General features: G+C 43.6%; 4 protein-coding genes and 2 pseudogenes across 4 annotated transcripts in view; 5 read left to right on the top strand and 1 right to left on the bottom strand.

The window, feature by feature from the left end:
* Positions 1-2,574: 2,574 nt before the first annotated feature.
* LOC124002901 (histone H4-like) lies at positions 2,575-2,886 on the top strand. Its single transcript, XM_046310723.1, has one exon. The coding sequence runs from the start codon at positions 2,575-2,577 to the stop codon at positions 2,884-2,886; it is 312 nt and encodes a 103-aa protein (XP_046166679.1).
* Positions 2,887-3,505: 619 nt separating this feature from the next.
* Positions 3,506-3,867, top strand: LOC124004257 (annotated as a pseudogene).
* Positions 3,868-5,154: 1,287 nt separating this feature from the next.
* LOC124004248 (histone H1-like) lies at positions 5,155-5,778 on the top strand. Its single transcript, XM_046313031.1, has one exon. The coding sequence runs from the start codon at positions 5,155-5,157 to the stop codon at positions 5,776-5,778; it is 624 nt and encodes a 207-aa protein (XP_046168987.1).
* Positions 5,779-6,426: 648 nt separating this feature from the next.
* Positions 6,427-7,225, top strand: LOC124003809 (histone H2A-like). Its single transcript, XM_046312398.1, has one exon. The coding sequence runs from the start codon at positions 6,427-6,429 to the stop codon at positions 6,811-6,813; it is 387 nt and encodes a 128-aa protein (XP_046168354.1). The 3' UTR covers positions 6,814-7,225.
* Positions 7,226-7,281: 56 nt separating this feature from the next.
* Positions 7,282-7,695, top strand: LOC124004321 (annotated as a pseudogene).
* Positions 7,696-14,578: 6,883 nt separating this feature from the next.
* Positions 14,579-21,780, bottom strand: part of LOC124003855 (protein disulfide isomerase Creld1) — a 32,442-nt gene continuing 25,240 nt past the window's right edge. The window contains exons 4-7 of the mRNA XM_046312465.1: positions 21,315-21,410; positions 20,897-21,040; positions 15,946-16,206; positions 14,579-15,094 (exon numbers count right to left, since the gene is read on the bottom strand). Of these exons, the coding sequence (XP_046168421.1) occupies positions 15,986-16,206; positions 20,897-21,040; positions 21,315-21,410 (461 nt within the window). The 3' untranslated portion in view covers positions 14,579-15,094; positions 15,946-15,985. The remainder of the gene's footprint in view (positions 15,095-15,945; positions 16,207-20,896; positions 21,041-21,314; positions 21,411-21,780) is intronic.

The raw sequence follows: 21,780 nt of genomic DNA, 5'->3' as shown, positions 1-21,780 counted from the left end.
TTATGTTTGAAGCCTGAAATGTGGCAAAAGGTCGCAAAGTTCAAGGGGGCCGAATACTTTCGCAAGGCACTGTAATGTAGGTACATGATGTAATGACGCCACGTAAAATGTTATACTAAAGTGCTATACGTGCAACACAGAATTCTTAAACTAGCCGACAATGTCTGCTGTGTGAATCGAGTAGTCAACAAGTCAAGCAGTCATTTGAAAGAGTAACAATTTCAGCGAGACAACTCAAAGGCGAAATCCATTGAAGCCAAGATAATGGAATTCATTGCCCTTGACAATCAACTGTTTTTTGTCGAGGGTGATGTTGGCTTTCGCCGACAGTCGAGCACCAGTTAACAATAAGGAATAGGCACAATAGTGGGATTTGCCTTCAAAATAAAAGTAGGTCATTGACAGTGATGCAAATGAATACAAATAGTAGAATTATGCCATCCTTTTATTTTGAAGGCTAACCGCAAAGTTCACTTTTGTGGCTAATCCTTATTGTTGCTTGACTTGTTGGCTGGTCCTCACTACATATTCGTTGCCAAACCCACTGGCTCCAGGTAATCTATAAGTCCATAGCAACACCCACCCGTAGCATGTGCTCCAGCAGGTATAATTCACTAGTCATTCCCAAAGCCAACACCTGCTTTGGCCGCCTTTCCTTCCAGTTCTCTGCTGCCAATGACTGGAACGAATTGCAAAATTAACTGGAGACTTATATCTCCCTCACTAACGTTAACTTCTTTGGGACTGGGGGGCAGTATTGAGTAGATTGGATAAAAAGGTGCCTAGAGTAAACTGCATCCTACTCCGTCCCAGATGCTAATATATGCATATTATTATTAGTTTTGGATATAAAATACTCTGAAGTTTCTAAAACTGTTTGAATAATGTCTGTGAGTATAACTCATATGCAGACCTGAGAAGAAATCCAAACAGGAAGTGAGAAATCGAAACAGTGTCTATTCAAATTCCTGATAGTAGGAACGCAAGCAGTTGAAGGGAACAAGTGACAGAGTCTAACCTGCTGTTGAACACAAACTCCCATTCCTATGATGTTGCTCTGTGAAGGAGTTTAGCTTTTCAGCATTCAATTCCTGGCAGCCTTCTTCTCCCTGGTTGATTTGTGAATGTGAAAGGTTAGAGAATGTTTGGCTTGGGTATCCAAGGTGTTTGAGATTGTTGAGGACCAGTGTTCCGAGGGGCTGACTGTGACATCATAAAGCGGAATGTAGTTAGCGTGCTGTTTAAGGGATTCCAATTCAGTCCGTTGCGGCCTTCCAGGCAGTGCAGTTGTGTTTCAAGTGTGCTCTCTGTGTGACGACTTGTTGTGCCTACACGGAGTAGAGCTACGAACGGACGTGACATTTGGGGTAAGCCTAAGCCTTTTCGTAACCTTAACCTATTTCTTCTAACTTGCTATGCTTTGTGCTTTGATGACACTAGCTGCATCCCAGCTAGTTGAATGCTTGTCAGTCGTTCTCCTAAAAGGCAACAACCTCTGTTGCTCGATGTACTAAACCGAGGGCCGGCAGCCACTAAGTACAGGTAAGAGACAATTATGGCAAAAATAAGTTGTAAGATGAAACCTAGTCACATCTGAGATGTGAATCAACTGCACCGATTGATCAATCACCAGTATGTGCCCTTGGGCCTCATTTGTCCCCTTTGAAGTGACCTGTTGAGATCATTCGATGCAACATCTGAGGCTATCTGGCCTATAAAGGATCCACCTCATACCACTATTTCCATAATATAAGGCTATGTTATTGGTTTTTGAAAAAAGTACCATACAATATTTGCACATCCCTATCACCTCTGTACGCATAGGAAAACGATCCCTTTATTGTGTGTGTGTTGGGTGGGTGTCTGAGGAATGTTTTACAGCGTTTCAGCTTGCAGAGGTATCACCACCCTTCCCATGGCCACCTGGATCCTGTCTAGGGAAGAAAACGAAGAATGATGTTATTACATGGCCTTCAAGAGCTACATGACTGCTGAGGTGACATATCGGACCCCTTAGGATTTGTGGCATTCCTTGTGTATTTGTTTCCCGTATGTTCCACTTCGTTTCTCCTTTGTACTTGTGACACTATTTGAGTTTTTTACGCCTATCTCTATTAGGTGTGACTGGTAACTGCAGTGGGTTTAATCCTACTAGTTCAGTGTTTCCCAACTCCAGGCAGTGGTAGAGTAGGTATTTTTGTTGTAGCCCTGGAGAGGCACAGCTGATTGAAAGAGTTGAATCAGGTGCAACAACAACAACAACAAGAACAACACCAATCAATGTGAAGAGTGGGACACAGATTAATAGTGGATCCCCCAGTTGTCACAGTTGGGCCTTGTGTTCAACATAGCTCAGTATTTGAGTGTGTTTCCCGCGCATGTAAGTAGCTTTAATTTCTTCTTCCTCCATAGTTCCCTAGAACGAACGCCCTCCCCTTTGCAGCAGAGGCCAGGCAAAAACGTGCGCTTTCTGTGCCGCTGGCTTCAATCAGGTCCACCAAACGCAGATAATAAGAGCACCAAGCTGAAAAAATTACGTCATTAATTCACTTGAACTCAGCTAGCAAACACACAATGTCTGGAAGAGGTAAAGGCGGCAAGGGACTCAGAAAAGGAGGCGCCAAGCGTCACCGTAAGGCTCTCCGCGATAACATCCAGGGAATCACCAAGCCTGCCATTCGCCATCTGGCTCGCTGTGGCGGCGTGAAGCGTATCTCCGGGCTGATCTACGAGGAGACCCGCGGTGTCCTGAAGGTGTTCCTTGAGAACGTGATCCGTGACGCCGTCACCTACACCGGGCACGCCAAGAGGAAGACCGTTACGGCCATGGACGTGGTCTATGCTCTGAAACGCCAGGGACGCACCCTGTACGGTTTCGGCGGTTAAGCGCACTCTTCTCGGAACGTCAACATCCTGGCTTGAACCCAAAGGCTCTTTTAAGAGCCACCCACATCCGCTTCAAAAGGGCCAAATCCATTGTCGTAGGAAACCATGAGCCACTCTGAGTGGACGGGGAGGGATTGTTCATGACATGAGGCTATGTTCAGTGCAGGATTTGCGTACAGTCGTATTAAACCATGAGCCACCCTGAGTGGACGGGGAAGAAGTGTTCATGACAGGAGGCTATGTTCAGTGCAGGTTTTGCATACAGTCGTATTACGAGACAGCCGAAATAAAGGCACCACGGCTGGGATATCCCCACTAAGTCCAAAAAGGGGGGCTTTATGTCTGGCCATTGCATGGATCTTTTTTTGAAACACACCATTCCCCACCAGTGACAGAGCATAGGCTATGGAATAAGGGGGACAGGTATTTGTTAGGGAAGCAAGCCTCTGAGTGGAAGGCTCTTATGCACGCTCAGCTCCACTGGGCAAATGGCAGGGGCGCCTATGAGAAAGCAGGGGCGTGTCCACGGCCGGAGAATTAGCTTAGCTTCGTCTTCATAAGAGGGAAAGGGCTCTCCGCCCCCTCATTCCTTTGTGAGAAGCAACGAGACATCAGCATCATGCCCGAGCCAGCAAAGTCCGCGCCCAAGAAGGGCTCCAAGAAAGCCGTCACCAAGACCGCAGGGAAAGGCGGCAAGAAGCGCCAAAAGTATAGGAAGGAGAGCTACGCCATTTACGTGTACAAAGTCCTGAAGCAGGTCCACCCCGATACCTGCATCTCCTCCAAGGCCATGTGAATCATGAACTCGTTTGTGAACGACATCTTCGAGCGTGTCGCCGGAGAGTCGTCTCACCTGGCCCACTACAACTCACCTCCAGGGAGATCCAGACCACAGTGCGCCTGCTGCTACCTGGAGAGCTGGCCAAGCACGCAGTGTCCGAGGGCACCAAGGCCGTGACCAAGTACACCAGCTACAAGTAAACAGCGCATTTAGAGTGCTGTAGTAACCCAAAGGCTCTTTTAAGAGCCACCCACCCTGTCAGTGAAAAAAGCAAATCCATGTGTGTGTGTGTGGAGGACATGTTAGAGTGTTGTGTCAATTTGCAGGAGGGGGGGGGGGTAAATAATGCTGACATGAACAGGGTAGGAACGTCTGCATGCCAGTAGAACACAGTGAGTGGGATTCCACTCGTGCTCCAATGACTGGAGCCTGTATCACTTTAGGCCGAAGCAGGGACCCTCTGCACACATGAACAACAGTCTCCGAGCAAGTGACGTCACTGATTGAAACTAGCCGTTCCACCTGTACAAGAGGGGGGAGGAGGAGGAGAAGAGCCTCCAAATCGCTCTCTCTAGGCCTATATCAGGGCGAACAAGCACATGGGGCGCCAGCCTCCATAGCGCCGGCCGCACAGCCAGACACCAAGACCCACAGACACAAAGACCGGCACGAGTCACGCGAGAAGGGCACAAGCCTATCTCTGCCTGTTCAGAGACAATGTGAGCTCAACTACTTTGGCCCTCACCTCATCTGGATGACACGCTTTTGAAAGAGACACACACAGAGAGAGAGAGAGACTACACACACTGTGCACAAAGAGCAGGCTCCAAATCCAACTAAAGGACTAATAAAATATCACACACACACAGTGCAAGTCGTTGGACAGTATATTATTTCCTGTGCCTCCTGGACACATGACGAATACAACGTGAAACTAGTCTCAGCCAGGCCTCACAAGTGCATGTGTTTTAAGGTCCCCAAAAGAGCTCTCCTTTAAAACACCAAGGAGCACATCAGGGGACGCCAAACCATTTGACTCCCTTGCCAGACATCTCGGCTCACTCCACAATCAATGGTGCTCGCAATCGGATGCACTTTTAGGCCATTTAGGAGACAAATAGCACAGGAAAAGCAGTGCGCACCGCTCCACCCGACAGCTGAACGGTGAGGAAAATGCACGGGGCTTCTGCAGCCCACATGACTTTATTCTGAACAGACACAAGTCTGCTGAACGGACACACGGCTCCGTCGGTGACTTTTGGCCCGATATTGGCGACCAGAAAACACAAATGAAAGAGCATTTGGCCAGCCCGGAGAAGCCGAGCTGGGTGGCTTGAATCTACATGGTTCTCATGTCGCGTTTAAGGCCAGCCCCCTGCACCGTGTGGAGCTTCAATAGCGCAGAGCAGCGTCTACAGCAAAGTACTCCTCCTCACAGACTACCGTAGTGTTGTAAGTGTGTGTGTTTACCGGACCGAACGACAGACATGGCAGAAGTCGCACCAGCACCCGCCGCCGCTGCGCCGGCCAAGGCACCCAAGAAGAAGGCAGCAGCCAAGCCCAAGAAAGCGGGACCCAGCGTAGGCGAGCTCATCGTCAAGGCGGTGTCCGCCTCCAAGGAGAGGAGCGGCGTGTCCCTGGCCGCGCTCAAGAAGTCTCTGGCGGCAGGCGGCTACGACGTGGAGAATAACAACTCCCATGTCAAGATCGCCGTCAAGAGCCTCGTCACCAAGGGCACCCTGGTCCAGACCAAGGGCACCGGTGCCTCCGGCTCCTTCAAGCTCAACAAGAAGGCCGTCGAGGCAAAGAAGCCCACCAAGAAAGCCGCAGCCCCCAAAGCTAAGAAGGTGGCCGCCAACAAGCCCGCCGCCACCAAGAAGCCCAAGAAGGTAGCAGCCAAGAAGGCCGTGGCCGCAAAGAAGTCCCCCAAGAAGGCCAAGAAGCCCGCTACACCCAAAAAGGCCGCCAAGAGCCCAAAGAAGGTGAAGAAGCCCGCCACAGCAGCCAAGAAAGCAGCCAAGAGCCCCAAGAAGGCTACCAAGGCATCGAAGCCCAAAGCCGCAAAGCCCAAGGCAGCCAAGGCCAAGAAGGCAGCCCCCAAGAAGAAGTAAAACCTACTACAAACAGTGTTCTTTCTACTCGACACATGTTGTTACCACAAAAGACTCTTTTAAGAGCCACCCACCTCTTTCCATAAAAGCGCATGTCATTCCATGTACGTCCTACCTACCCGTGGTGCAAAAGAAATTAAATGAATGACTTTTACGCACCACATTTTTGAGTGGCTAAATGGCTTTACATTTGTCACTCAAAGATTGCAGCACCCTCACCAGTCAACATTGTTGTGATATGTGTTAGAATTCGCATGTCACATTGATCCTGATAATAAGAAGAATACATACTATAGTGGGTTGGACAGCAGCCATTTGTATTATGAGCCACTCTCGATTTGATTGATACATGTTTCAGTGATTTGAGTTGTCACTTTGGCGCTCCCGCCAACAAGAAAAAGTAACAAAAGTCGGAGGGAAACAGAGTAGCCTAGCCCTTGTCACTCTGCTGCCTGCCTGCCTGCCTGCGGCCGGGTGGGTGGGGGCGGGCTTAGGGCTGACTGTCTGTCTGTCCCTCCCTCACTCCAATTGGATAAGGCCACACCGGTCCGGTGGCCAATCGATGCCTCTTGTGGCGAGGTATAAGTAAGGCTCTCGAGATGGCTAGCGGCTCATTCAAATTTTCTGTGACATACTGAAGCTACCAATATGAGCGGAAGAGGCAAAACCGGAGGCAAGGCCAGGGCGAAGGCAAAGACACATTCATCCCGTGCCAGGCTCCAGTTCCCCGTGAGCCGTGTGCACAGGCTGCTGCGCAAAGGCAACTACGCCGAGCGTGTGGGCGCTGGCGCACCAGTCTACCTGGCCGCAGTGCTCGAGTACCTGACTGCTGAGCTCCTGGAGTTGGCCGGAAACGCTGCCCGTGATAACAAGAAGACTCGTATCATCCCCCGTCACCTGCAGCTGGCAGTCCGTAACGACGAGGAGCTGAACAAACTGCGTGGCGGCGTGACCATCGCTCAGGGTGGTGTTCTGCCCAACATCCAGGCAGTGCTGCTCCCCAAGAAGACTGAGAAGGCCGTCAAAGCCAAGTAAAATCGCTGGTGCGGCTGCAACTTGACTACTCAAAGGCTCTTTTAAGAGCCAACCACCTAGCTCAGCAAAAGCGAAAAGTGTCCTTTCTATGGCTGGCCAACTATTTGGCGTGTTTGTTAGATACACACACATATACACGGCACAGTATCAAGTGTCCACATGAGGCCTAAATGAAGAATAACAACTACTAGGCTAGAATGAGAGAGCGTTATTGCGCGTAAAGTGTAACGTTGCTCGCGGCCCTAACAAAAGACCCAAAATCCGCCTCGGCGAGGGAGGGGGTTGCATTTTGGGGCAGCACGGAGAGGCCGAGCCTCCCGTCCAATGGGCGGTGGAGGAGGCCTCCGCAACGGGCCAATCAGGGCGGTGCGGAGATGGTGACCAATCAGCAGACGCCGCTGCCGGCTTTCTAAACTTCACATAGGCATTTGGAGGCTATACTCCGACTGTGAAAGAAGGAAGCTAGCTAGTGCCATGGCTAGAACCAAGCAAACCGCTCGCAAATCCACCGGTGGCAAAGCACCCGGGAAGCAGCTCGCCACCAAGGCTGCGCGCAAGAGCGCCCCAGCCACCGGTGGCATGAAGAAGCCTCACCGTTACAGGCCCGGCACCATGGCTCTTAGAGAGATCCGTCGTTACCAGAAGTCCACTGAGCTGCTGATCCGCAAACTGCCTTTCCAGCGCCTGTTGCGAGAAATTCCCCAGGACTTTAAGACCGACCTGCGCTTCCAGAGTTCCGCAGTGATGGCCCTGTAGGCAAGCGAGGCTTACCTGGTCGGCCTGTACGAGGACACCAACCTGTGCGCCATCCACGCCAAGAGGGTGACCATCATGCCCAAGGACATCCAGCTGGCCCATCGTATTCGCGGAGAGCGCGCATAAACGATTACCTGATCTCCAAAATCCCCCAAAGGCTCTTTTAAGAGCCACCTCCATATTTCAGTCAAAAAGGCACAATTGTTCCATTTGTACACGCCCCTTTCCCCCCGTGTTCCCTGCTCTCGTGTCCCTACAGACCGTGGTTCGATTCCAGGCTGTATCACCACCGGCCGTGATTGTAAATAAGAGTTGGTTGTCTGGCTGACACCTAATTCAAAATCCTGACTTCAGACTCGTGAAAGGCTATTTTGATGTTGTCGGGACGATGCGTTTTTCTCACTCAAACACCCACATGGACAGTCATACACAGACCCGAGCACTGCCCCGTTGGATTTGCAAATCCAAACAAGGAGAGGTCTCCAGAAACTGGATGTGTATGTGACAAATATGTGTATGTGACAAATAAAATTGGATTTGATTTGATTTGATAGAATCAATCAAAGCTCAAGCCAACTTCTGTGCGAATTCTGCTCTAACAACGGACTCCTGTCCAGACCAGTGTGTAACAGCTCCCCCTCGCTGTATACCACATGAGTAGAATCAGCCAATCTAGTAATTAATAGCATCACAACAATATTAATTAATCTTATTTGTCATGTTATTTTTATGTTGCCTTGTAGTTAGAGAAACACGTTTAATGTGTCACTTTTGCGTCTTGTAATTGTTATAGAAACTATAGATCCATAATTTGAATGAACATCTAGAGTGTAGATTTTGTGAAATTGAAACTTATACAATATAATATACAGAATAATATATATAGATGTGTGTTCTTCTTCACAGTTCAGAAACTGACGGAGTGAGCTCAGGACCAAACTCTCTCTCCACACAGTGATGGGTACATTTTTCCAGGTGAGTCATTATCTAAATAAATCTATCAGGGCTGCAGGTCTTCATGATCTGACTCACTTATATTTGAGCATATTCATAGTATTATTATATTTATTCTGACCCACAAACTACTGTTATTTTATAGCAGAGTTCGTTACAACAGTAAGAAAGGCCCTGGTTCTACTTTGCCCCTCAGTATGACAGAGAGTCCTACAACAGGTGTATTGGTCATCTAAGGCAGTGGTTCCCAAACTTTTCATAGCCCCGTACCCCTTTTAACATTCAACCTCCAACTGAATACCCCCTCTAGCACCAGCATCAGCTCACTCTCAAATGTTGTTTTTTACACTATACATTTATTAAACATATGAATGAGTGTCAGTTGTCACAAACCAGCTCGTGGAAGTCACAAAGAGCTCTTATAGGACCAGGGCACAAATAACAATAATAATCAATAATTTTTCTCTTTATTTAGCCAGTGTTGTTTTGTAATGGGCGAAATGTATTAATAGTTTCAAACTGTTCATCACTGCTTCAGGAGTAAAAATCTTTTTTTATTGCACTTGGGAGGTTCGGATGTGCAGGATATATTCACCACGTTAGATGACACAGGGATAGACAAGGACTATGAGATTGCGTTGACAAAGCTAAATGAGTGCTTCACTCCACACAAAAAAAAACATTCTCTACGAGAGACATTTGTTTAGTAATCAGTGGACACGTTTGTGAGCAGACTGAAACAGTTGGCTGCTACATGTGATTATGGAGAGTTCAAGGATGATTTTTTAAGGGATTGACAAGTATCACTGAAATGTGTTGCGTTAACGATTTCTGCGCCAGATGGACCTCACTCACAATTCAACAGGGAAAATTGAACAAGAACAACCCAGATGGAGGGGAATGGAACAAAATTGAAAAAAGTAAAGCAATATTTTCTTCATACAACAAAGGCAAGGCGTCTAATGATGGCAAAGCTGTTACGCGTGGTCAGGAGGGCCATCATGTTCCATCAAATAAGATAAACGATGCAACAAAGACGGACATTTCTCCAAAACGTGCAGGACAAAGTCAAAACTGAATGTAAATCAAGTCACAAACACACCTACTACACAAAATGACAAAACAGACAATGACAATGATGAACATGTGTTCACACTTACCAGCAGTACTGATTATGCTTAAATGCAGTTATTAATCAATGGCCAGCCAGTTAACATGTTAATTTTCTCTGGGGCAAGTTGTAATATTGTGGGCACAGTAACATTCAGTCATTTGACCGAATGCAAGTTTAATTGAAACTAACATCCAAGAGACTACCTATATGGTTGAACACAACCATTAGCAGTTGAGGGCCTGTTCACTGCCCACATTACAGCTGTTGTTATTTCTGAGTTGGTACTGCAGACATTTTAGACGTGAAAGATGCACAGACATCTGTACTGGGGAAGAAATCTTCAGTTGCTCTTGGCATATTGCAAATAGGGCCAGAGGCACACAAACTCAGTCCGAGATGATGACACACAGACATTCAAAGTTGCACTTCAGGAGGAATACAACGACTGTTTCACAGGGCTCGGAAATCTGAAGACTCGCAGTTAGGAATTCATGTAGATGAGACAGCCACATCTTTTGCACAGCCGGTATGCAGAATACCATTCAGTGTCAGTAAGCTGGTTGAAGAGAAGACGAACGAGCTAGAGGACATGGATTTTATTGAGAAAGTGAATGGACCTACAGCATGGGTGTCCCCATTAGTTGTAGTACACAAGAAAACTGGTGACATCAGAGTTTGTACTTACATGATTAGAGCAAATGAAGCTGTTGTGCGGGAGCAACACCCCATCCCCACCCCCGAAGAGATCCTGGAGGACATGTCAGGAGCCATGGTCTTCTCAAAACTAGACCTAAAGTGGGGATATCATCAGATCGAACTGAGTCTCGTTCCTTGACCACATTTATGACTCACACAGGTTTGTGGTGCTACAAGAGACTAATGTTCGGTCTCTCCTCTGCTCCAGAGATATAACAGCACATCATCAGTCAAGTCCTACAAGGCATTGAGGGGGTCCACAACATCTCAGATGTTGTCATAGTGTTTGGGAAGAACACACAAGAAGACAACAAACGACTACACCAAGTACTGAGATGACTGCAGGAGAGGGGTCTCACCCTCAACAGTGACAAATGTGAATTCCAACTGGCGGTGATGGAGTTCATGGGCCACGTTCTCTCAAAGAATGGTGTCAGAGCAGTACAGTCAAAGGTGGAAGTGGTGCAGAACACACGCAGACCGACAAATGCTGCTGAAGTAAAGAGTTTCTTTGGACTTGTAAACTACTGCGGCAGATTCATACCAAATCTGGCAACCACATCCGTACCGCTGAGAAGACTATCAAAAGCGTCAAGCAAATGGACATGGAGAGATGAACAAGAATAATCATTCAACGCGCTGAAGAATGTACTGGCCAGTTCACACGACATGACCTACTTCAATCAAGATGCAGAGATGTGTTTTTCTATGGCAAAGACTTTGTAATGGTAACCAAGCTTTTAGAGACAATGTATTCTCCAAAATCCAAACCACCAGAGAGGAATAAGAAATGGGCACTGAGAATGCAGCCTTACAGATTCAAGGTTGTATACAAGCCTGGGCCTCAGAATGCAGCCGACTCACTGTCACGGTTGACTCTGAACCCTCCGGCATCTCTACACTATGGGGACGACCACTTCTACAACGTAGCCAAACACGCAGTACCATACCCATTCACCCCACCAGAGCTGGAATAAATGTCAGCAAAGGATTTCGTACTAGCTACTCTACCAACAAGCATCAGACAGGGTGATTAGAGTATACGCGGCACTGCATACCGACGTGTTCAAGAAAAACTCTCTATTGCTGGACAGATAGTTCAACGAGGCAACCACATTATTATGCCACGAGCAGCTCAGAATCGGACTTTGATGTTAGCCCACGAAGGGCATCAATGAATAGTAAAAACAAAACAGAGACTGCGCACAAAAGTGTGATGGCCAAACATTGGTAAAGAGGTTGAACTGCTCATGAAGTCCTGTCCAGCATGTCAAGTCAATGACACACCACCAAAGCAGGTCCACACAGTCAGAACAGAGCTACAGTACCAGCTAAACCATGGCATATCCTAGCCATTGACATGTGTGGGCTGTTTCCAACATGAGAACACCTTGTAACAACAGACTACTACTCAAGGTGGGTTGATGTGAGCATCCTAAACTGCATCACCTACTCAAACTGCATCACCTACTCAAACCTACTCAAGGTGGGTTGATGTGAGCATCCTAAACTGCATCACCTACTCAAACTGCATCACCTACTCAAACCTACTCAAGGTGGGTTGATGTGAGCATCCTAAACTGCATCACCACCGCCAATATAATCAAAAGGGCGACGTTTGCAGTCCATGGGTATCCTGAGTCTATTGTGATGGATAATGGTGCTCCTCTCATTGCAAGTGATTTCCGAGCATACTGTATGTGTTGGAAAACGGGACCCGACACCTCCGCATCCTTCCATACTGGCCTCAGGCCAACGGCGAAGTTGAAAGACAGAACAGGACGCTTGCCAAAGTAATTCACACCACTCAATCAGAAGGGAAGGATTGGTGCACAGAACTACAGACGTTTCCCATGGCCTACAGGAGTACCCCACACTCAGTCACAGGCCGCAGTCCAGCTGAACTGTTGTTCAACCGCCAAATTAGAACCAAACAGCCAGAGCTGTCAGCCGTCATGCAGGTAGGAGCTGTACCACAAGAGAACACCATTGGGCTTGCTGATGCTGAAAGGAAGGAGACGGGCTGACAGAACGCAGACAGATCTAGGAGAGCAACTGAAAGCACAATCCAACAAGGTGACATGCTTCTGCTACAGCAACCAAAGCAAAACAAGTTGTCAGCTACCTTTGTACCAGATATACTTTATTTTGAGCACTAGATAATGTTTTGTTACGTTATAATGCATAGATCGGCAGTTTTGTTTTACTTTTTTCATAATGTTATCATAAATGTTAGTCAAACATCTGAGAAGAGGATGGATGTAGTGTATTAGCGACACCTATTTGTGCAATACCAGTGGTGCACTATGGGTCACGTGAGAAAAGGAGGGAGGCTATGCTTGGTGGACCAGCAATAAAGTACAAGTGAGTGATCCTCAAGAGTCTGAGTCACGTCGATACATTACAGAGACCAACTACAAATATGCCCACTAAATGTAACTTAGTTTACAGTTGACATTTTTCTGTTCACATTAATTCACTGAAGCTCTGAACGGTTTACTAATAGATCTATTCATAGCTGCGTGTAATTTCAGTCCAGATTTGTGTACTTTAAGACCATCTGATTTGTAGGTCATTTTGTTTAATGAAAGACTTTCTTGTGTAATATGAGTTCTCTTCTCACCAGGTTCGACCTCTCCCTTGACCCCTAGTACATCACTGAATCCTACTTCAGGTGTGTTAGTCATCTTTACCTAGTTAGGAGATAGAACCTAAACAAATAGAATTGCTTTATGTTCTCCAGGTTTTTGTATGTTTTTTATCATTAGAAATTTGCTTCATTACAAAAAGGCGATATTTGATAAATGTAATCCCATTTAGATACCATCTTTTTGTATAAATAGAATGACTTTCCTTGCACCAGGTTTGACTGTGGTTTACTCATTAACCTATTCATAGTTGCTTGTACTTTCACTCTATATTGGTAGTACTTTTCTTAGATATGAAACAAATGTAAATTTTTCATCTCATAATGTTTCTTCTCCTACATCAGGTGTGTTGGTCATCTTTAGTTAGCAAAACTGAAACAAATAGACTACCTTTATCTTACCCGGGTTTTTGTATATATATATATATATATATATATATATATATATATATATATATACATGTTTTTTTCCTCACAAATGTACACACAGGAGGTCAACGCTCCACAGACAGTGTTGTGAACACAAACTCTAAAAAAAAATTGGGTTAAGTATCCTTTTTATTAATCCCACGGCAAAAATACACTTGCCTTTTCCTACTGCACTAACTTTGCTGATAACTACCTTGTTGATTCAAAATGTACTATGTGCTATGATTGTGATATGTTGTTGTCTCACCTTGCTGTCTTAAAATGAATTAACTGATGTAAGTCACTCTGGACAAGAGCGTCTGCTAAATTAATTAAATGTCAAATGTTTAACTGGTTAGCTGTCTTTCTCACACATGAAAACGGAAACAATTTCTCAGACTAGTAATAAAGTGGTATTCTAACACCTGTCTACCATTTAAATATTTACATTGGAATTAAAAGCTAGTAACCTCTCCTGATGTCATCATGTCACCAAACAGTGGTCCAGTTATGGCAGGCAGCAGTGGGTGTGGCTTCTGGAGTGGGCGTGTTCCTGATGGGATTGACATCTGTCTGTCTTCGCTGGATGACCAGTGAGTACTTCTGATTCTGCTTAACAAATCATTTGTAAACATTTTCCTTTGTCATATTAATGTTAGTGCCGTTGACATGGGTTAATCTATCAACTCCTTTTGGTGATATTGTATAGGTTAGGCAAAATCTATCAACTAATTTTGGTCATATTGTATAGGGTAGACTATATTCAATATAATAATATTCAATATAATATAATAATATGCCTAATTTGTTTTTCAGAGAAAACCAATTCTCAGAGGTAAGAATTGCCCTTGTGAATATGATGCAGATTATATCAACCTTTAGTTCTGTATTGTCCATGATGAAATGTTCTTACCACAACCTTCTTATACATGTATTTTGTACAGACCTACAGCCAGACAGGATGATCAAAGCCAAAGTTCAGAACCAGTCAAAAATTTGGACACACCTACTCATTCCAGATTTTTTCTTTATTTGTACTATTTTCTACATTGTAAAATAATAGTGAAGACATCAAAACTATGAAATAACACATTTGGAATTATGTAGTAACCAAAAAAGTGTTAAACAAATCAAAATATATTTTATATTTGAGATTCTTCAAAGTAGCCACACTTTGCCTTGATGACAGCTTTGCACACTCTTGGCATTCTCTCGACCAGCTTCATGAGGAATGCTTTTCCAACATTTACATTTACATTTAAGTCATTTAGCAGACGCTCTTATCCAGAGCGACAGTCTTGAAGGAGTTCCGAAGAGAAGCAGGAGGGTGGACCAGAGTAATGAAGACTTTTCGTTGACAGTTTGCTATATCACTGTGCATACCTACAAACACGCACGAACGCACACACACACAGACGCACACACATTGTATTTTAACATTTAATGCATCATTGAGAGTTCTGTCATTTTTCATTTGAAATTGACAACTTAATATGTATAGTGTACAAACATACTTTGACTGTACAACACATTAAGTACACCCCTCCCCCCTGTTTGAAGTAAGTTACTAACTAGCATTAGGGGCATGGATTCTACAAGGTGTTGAAAATGTTCCACAGGGATGATGACTCCAAGGTTTCCCACAGTTGTTTCAAGTTGGCAGGATGTCCTTTGGGTGGTGGACCGTTCTTGATACACACGGGAAACTGTTGAGCGTGAAAAACCCAGCAGCGTTGGAGTTATTGACACAAACCGGTGCCCCTGGCACCTACTACCATACCCCATTCAAAGGCACTTACATAATTTGTCTTTCCCACTCACCCTCTGAGTGGCACACATGCACTCAATGTCTCAATTGTCTCAAGGCTTTAAAATCATTCTTTAACCTGTCTCCTCCCCTTCATCTACAATGCTTGAAGTGGATTTAATAAGTGACATCAATAAGGGATCATAGCTTTCACCTAAATTTACCTGGTCAGTCTATGTCATGGAAAGAGCAGGAGTTCATAATGTTTTGAACACTCAGTGCACACACACACACACACACACACACACACACACACACACACACACACACACACACACACACACACACACACACACACACACACACACACACACACACACACACACACACACACACACACACACACACACACACACACACACACACACACACACACACACACACACACACACACACACACACACACACACACACACACACACACACACACACACACACTTTATTTAAAAAGTTTTATTTAACACTGTTTTATGATAGTGTTGAAGGCAAGTTGCACACAGCAATGTTAATTATTAAAGCTTTCCAACTAAAACTTTGTCTCAGGGATCATTATTTCTTTACAAATAACATGTAATAGTCTGTTTAGCCTGGGTGCCAGTCTGTTTCTACTCTCTTGACAACTCCTTATGTAATTGCCATGTTGACAAAATTTCATAAGGAGTTGGCAAGAGAGCATTAACAGACTGGCACCCAGGCTAGTGTCTGCTTGGTGTTAATGTCAATTATAAAGGCCTATATACATATACCCACCAACAGGTTATAGTAATATGTCCTTGATAGAAGTGTAGTTCTAGCGTCCCTTCAGAAAGCTGTCCAATACGTGGTCTCCCCTGTCTATGAGCCAGTATCCAGCCATGGCCGCCACTCCACCCATGAAGATGGAGGTGAAGACCATGTCTCCTTTAGCAGCCAGGGTGGCCAGAGCACAGAGCAGCACCCCAAAGAACATCTGCTGTAGAACCTCCACCTCTTCATCCTGGACGTCCTCAAACAGACCCATCTCACCCACACCTGTAGGGAGAGAGGGAGAGAAACAGAGAGAGAGAGAGAAATAAATACATTTTCAACATTACTTTTCAATAGAAAGTTATTAACAAAAATAAACAAGATCCTGCAACGACTTAGAGGTAAAAACTACACTGATAAACTTATGTCACAGTTTACTTACTTACTTATAGAGTTGCCTGCTCCAGGTGATTTGTTTTTCAAATCATATGAGCAAAACATATTTCTGGAACACTAAGCCAGACAAGATTAAACATGCCTATTTCTATAATGAATATCAGTTTGAGGGGCTGCAATTATTAAATATTAAAGCACTAAACCTCTCACTGAAAATCTCGCTCATACTAAAGCTTAACTTAAACCCAAACTTGTTCTTCAGTAGATTCATAAGGATCATATCTTGTTCAAAATATTTATTTTTGCCTTAATACAGCTACTTTTTATTTTATTTTACCTTCATTTAACTATTCAAGTCAGTTAACAAATTCTTAGTTACAATGACGGCCTAGGAACATTGGGTTAACCGCCTTGTTCAGGGGCAGAATGACAGATTTTTACCTTGTCAGCAAGGGGATTTGATCTACCAACCTTTCGGTTACTGGCCCAATGCTCTATGCACTAGGCTACCTGCCACGCTACTTCTCATTTTTGGTTAACCTCTTAAGCCTAGCCCTGTTTACTGCCCCTTCTGGAGGAATTGGGTACCCATATAAAACAGGATACATTTTTGTCAAAAGTTGCTAATATATGCATATAAAAAATATTATCGAATAGAAAACACTCTAAAGCTTCTAAAACCGTTTTTGTCTCTATGTAATTTTGTCTCTATGTAAAGCAGAAGTCTCCAGGGCATGCATTCTCCCAAAATCTCTCTTGTCATGGAAAAAGTTGGCCCAACTTTGACGTCATCTTAAACGCCTTCCCAAACAACTACCGCTCTGGGAACAGTTCCTACGTGTTCAGCCCGAAGCCTGCTTTCAATGGGGCTTCTCATTGTGACAATCGCGCGCTCACGAGACGGTGAGCGTGCCAAAAGGTCTCGGTCACACGAAAAAAAAGTGTATGTTTATGCGCGCTCTGCTCCCGCTCTCTCTTTTCTTCAGGATCAATTACAAGACGTGTGTGTTTCGCTTCGTCCTCACAATTGCTGTACACCTTTATAACATGTTAAAGCTTAATTATGAACATAGTTTGACAAGTTTACTCGACATATAATATATAATTTCGACGTTTTGGTGCGCATCCACTTGAATTTTTGCCTACATTTCGACCGAAAAGTGGCTATTTTGAGAACCGAAAGACGCAGACTTGAAAACTAAACGCTGTTTTGGTAAGTATAATCCCTTCCAGGTCTTTTGATGGAAGAACAGCAAAGGTAAGGGAATATTTATGTGTTAATTTTGGGTTTCTGTCGACTCCAAGATAGAGGAGGCATAATGATACATTTGGAGCGCCGACTCCTAGTATAGCCTAGTAAACGCAAACTGTAACGTTAAAAATAAATGTAACACAGCGATTGCATTTAGAAGAAGTGTATCTTCCTATACATATGTAAAACATGCATATTTAGTCAAAGTTTATGATGTGTATTCCTTGTTAGCTGACGTTATCTGCCGGAGCTATTTCATTTCTCCTGACATTTTAGTAGCATTTTTTGAACGATGCGTCATTGTAAACAGAGATTTATGGATATATATTGCAGATTATTGAAAAAAAATGAATGTACTGTGTAACATGTTATATTACTGTCATCTGATGAAGATTTCAAAAGGTTAGTGAAATGATTTTTTTTTTATCCTGCGTTTGTTGATTGCATATTTTTTCCTACTTGGCTATGCTAATGAGCTATGTCTGCGGTGGTGGTTTGACATAAATATGTGCTATGTTTTCGCCGTAAAACATTTTAGAAATCTGACTTGTTGCCTGGATTCACAACGAGTGTAGCTTTAATTCAATACCCTGCATGTGTATTTTAATGAACGTTTGAGTTTTAACTAATACTATTAGCATTTAGCATAGTGCATTTGCATTTCCAGAGCTCTAGATGGGACGCCTGCGTGCCAGGTAGGACCAAGAGGTTAACTGAACATCAAACCTTGTTCAAAGTACATTATAACAAATATTATAGTTAAACACAAATATACTCATTGATTTAAAAACATTCTTTATGAAAAAAAATATTAAAGAGGGTATTATGTTGAATGATATTATGAATAGGAATGGTAGAGTTATGTCACACTTGCAGCTATTGGAAATATATGAGAAGGTTTGCTCAATCTAAGTAACAACAAATTGATTGCAGCACTACAGCAGAAATGGAGGAGGAGAGTAGATGGGGGAGGAAGTAGGAAACTGGTCTGTTTGCCCTATGTTAAGGAACAAAACTGGTGAAAAACATTTGCAAAAATAGAAAAATATACCATTTTCATTTGAGAACCAAAATGTTGACAGCTGTGCCACGCAGGTTGCAAAATAGCTGGGAAGAAATGTTTGATGTACCGATTCCAGGGTACAAGGTATATGAGCTGATATACAAAACGAAGCAAGATTCAACACTTTGAGTTTTTCAATTTAAAGTACTGTGCATAATTCTTGCTACGAACATACAACCATCTTAGCTCTGCAGGTTTTGCTGTTAAGAGACAGAATCATCAGACCATTTATTCTGGTATTGCCCACAGATAGCTTGTTCCTGGTTATAAGTTAGGGAATGGCTGAAAAATCACAACATTCGTTTAAAATTAACCCTACAAATACAACTGTTGGGAGATTTGGAAAATGAGTCAATCAATCAACAGTATAATATACTCTTAGCAAAAATATGTATCTTTAACCCCCTAGAGTCGATGTCCGTGCCCCCGGGAAATGTAATTATCAACAGGAAAGCACACATTTTCCGGTATAAATACATGATTTTCGTTGATATTTTCATCTCTATAAGCAAATTCATACTTTCTCATCTGTTGGTTGTCTAGCAATGATCAACAACCAATTTGACAAGGCTTGACAAATGTTGAAAATAATACAGTTTTTTCCAACTGCTTACACACAAAATCTTTTCATGTCACACGATTTTTGAGACCTCTCACTCAAAGTGCAAAACTACACACCAAATATCCAAAACCATAAGCTATTTCTCAGCGTTTGACTCAGTTGTCAATTGCATAAAACACTTTTTTCAAAACACTACACACAATTATCTACCTAAAACACAAAATTCGAACAGGAAGTGACTTGCTTTCCTTTTCCAAACACAACCAATCAAAATGCTACACTTATTCACCAGGTCACACACTCCTCACATGTGCAAACACTAATAGCTTAACTGATCACTAACCAATCACTGCTTTACTGTAGTATAGGCCTATAAATAGGTCAAAGGTCAGATGACCTGTTTTGAACAATGGATGCCAACAATGGACAGAGAGCAAGAGGGAGAGGACGAGGGCAAAGAAGAGAAGGAAGGAGAGCCATCTCTGATGAGATTAGGGCAAAACTTGTTGATCATGTGATCAACCATGGTTTGACCATGAGAGACTGAGAGTCCAGCCCAACTTGAGTCGATTTACAGTGGCGTCCATAATTCAAACCTTCAGAAATGAGACTGAAATGAAACTATCTAATGACTATTTTAGCATTACAGCAATGTACTGTAAAATATGTACGACTGCATAGTATTGCATAAACATTTGTAACTCTAAGCCATCCATTTACTGCACTGCATTGAATGAATGAGGTTGGTTATCATGCTGTACTACATTTTTTTGTACATTGTTTACAGTTCCTATGCTGAACACATACTGTGTTTGAATTCTGTACAGAGTGGAAAGGCAAAGACATCATGGAGGGCGAGGACGCTTGTTTACAGATGTACAAGAGACTGCAATTATAAATATGGTCTTTGTGGGGACATAGAGGTTGCCTCTGTCCAAGGTTAGATTACGCCCCACACACACAAATTGTGTTCTTTACTGTATTCTAAAGAATATACTTTTGGTTTACATATGTTTATGGTTTTGTTGTATGCTACTGTATACAACAGTAATGTTTGGCCTAATAAATATTTTCTGTTTCTACATTGCATTGGTGTTTACAGTGTACTTGTTACCCCGCTCAGCAGATTACTTTCACTGTAGAACATTGTATTGAAATATAGATATAAGCCTATGAAAGACCAAAGAGCTTTAGATTTAGAACAACAGTGTTTACATGGTATATCCAAAAATGTACTATTATGAAAGCAGTGTTTGCCATTTGATGCAAATGCTTCATTCTGACATGTGTTTATGGCATTTTGAATGCAGTGTTACATTTTGAAGGAGATGTGAGGCATTTTGCATTTTGTGTGTGCAGTTTTGGGAATTGTGTGTAGAGTTTTGAAAAAAAGGAGACAGTTTTGAAAACTTGTGTAAGCAGTTGGAAAAAACTGTAATGGGCAAAAGTTGCACAATCCAGATGTGGAATGCTCAAGCCAGGTGCACACATACTACACCCTACACCCTACAACTGGAGTACTTTGGGTGTTCGGTGCGGCTTCTCTTTGGTGTTCAATGTATGTTATATAATCCCTAAAATAATTTAATTAAATAAATACAGCTGGAAGGAGTGTGGGAAAGAGATGTGTGGATGTGTGTGTGTGTGTTGGTGTGTGCGCGCGTCAGTGCGTGGTGTGAGCATGTGTGATTAGAACATTTACCACTGGGTAGCTTTTTCTGCACACAGACGTTGTTTTTGCGTGTGAAGCCTTCAGCACAGTCACAGTGGAAAGATCCATCCAAATTGGTACAGATCTCATCCAGCCCTGAACACGCCAGAACCCGCTCACTGCATTCATCTATATCTGAGGGAGGCAGGGAGGGAAAGAGAGAGAGAGAGAGAGAGAGAGAGAGAGAGAGAGAGAGAGAGAGAGAGAGAGAGAGAGAGAGAGAGAGAGAGAGAGAGAGAGAGAGAGAGAGAGAGAGAGAGAGAGAGAGAGAGAGAGAGAGAGAGAGAAATACTTCTGGACTATGAATCAGACAGACTGACAAACATCCAGACAGAGAGACAGACAAACACTCACACACTCATCCTTATACATACTTTACACATTCTCATACACAAAATAGGCCACTTACCTAAACACTTTGCTCCGGTTAGTCTGTAGCCAGCAGCACACTTCCTGCAGCGAACTGGCCCAGCACCCATACAGCCTACACAGGCCTGGTCACAGCCTGGTGGAAGACCACAATCCATCTGAATGAACTCATAACACTCATACACAGCTCACATTTCACACTAATGGGAGAGGAGATTCTGTTTCAGAGATTATAATATAATTGTATACAGCAAACTGAAGAAATCTTATGGATTCTGAATGAAATTGTATTGAACATAGAATTACACATTAAATTGAATAGGATCTCTGTGGTATTCAAGACAACTCGTATCTATACAATGAAGCTCTTGATAGTCTTATGACAAATTTTCACCTTTTTAAAAATTATATCATTTAGAAACAAAAAGTTTACTCAAGGGGAAGTTAGGATTCGCCCCATAGAGTGTTTAAAATCAAATCAAATTGTATTAGTCACATGCGCCGAA

This window comes from Oncorhynchus gorbuscha, linkage group LG18 (genome assembly GCF_021184085.1).
Source record: "Oncorhynchus gorbuscha isolate QuinsamMale2020 ecotype Even-year linkage group LG18, OgorEven_v1.0, whole genome shotgun sequence".
Lineage (NCBI taxonomy): Eukaryota > Metazoa > Chordata > Actinopteri > Salmoniformes > Salmonidae > Oncorhynchus > Oncorhynchus gorbuscha.
This window is presented reverse-complemented; position numbering and strand designations above follow the sequence as displayed.

Bases quoted from the DNA above. Each gene is read 5' to 3' on its own strand.
- LOC124002901 (XM_046310723.1), top strand. From the start codon at position 2,575: ATGTCTGGAAGAGGTAAAGGCGGCAAGGGACTCAGAAAAGGAGGCGCC.
- LOC124004248 (XM_046313031.1), top strand. From the start codon at position 5,155: ATGGCAGAAGTCGCACCAGCACCCGCCGCCGCTGCGCCGGCCAAGGCA.
- LOC124003809 (XM_046312398.1), top strand. From the start codon at position 6,427: ATGAGCGGAAGAGGCAAAACCGGAGGCAAGGCCAGGGCGAAGGCAAAG.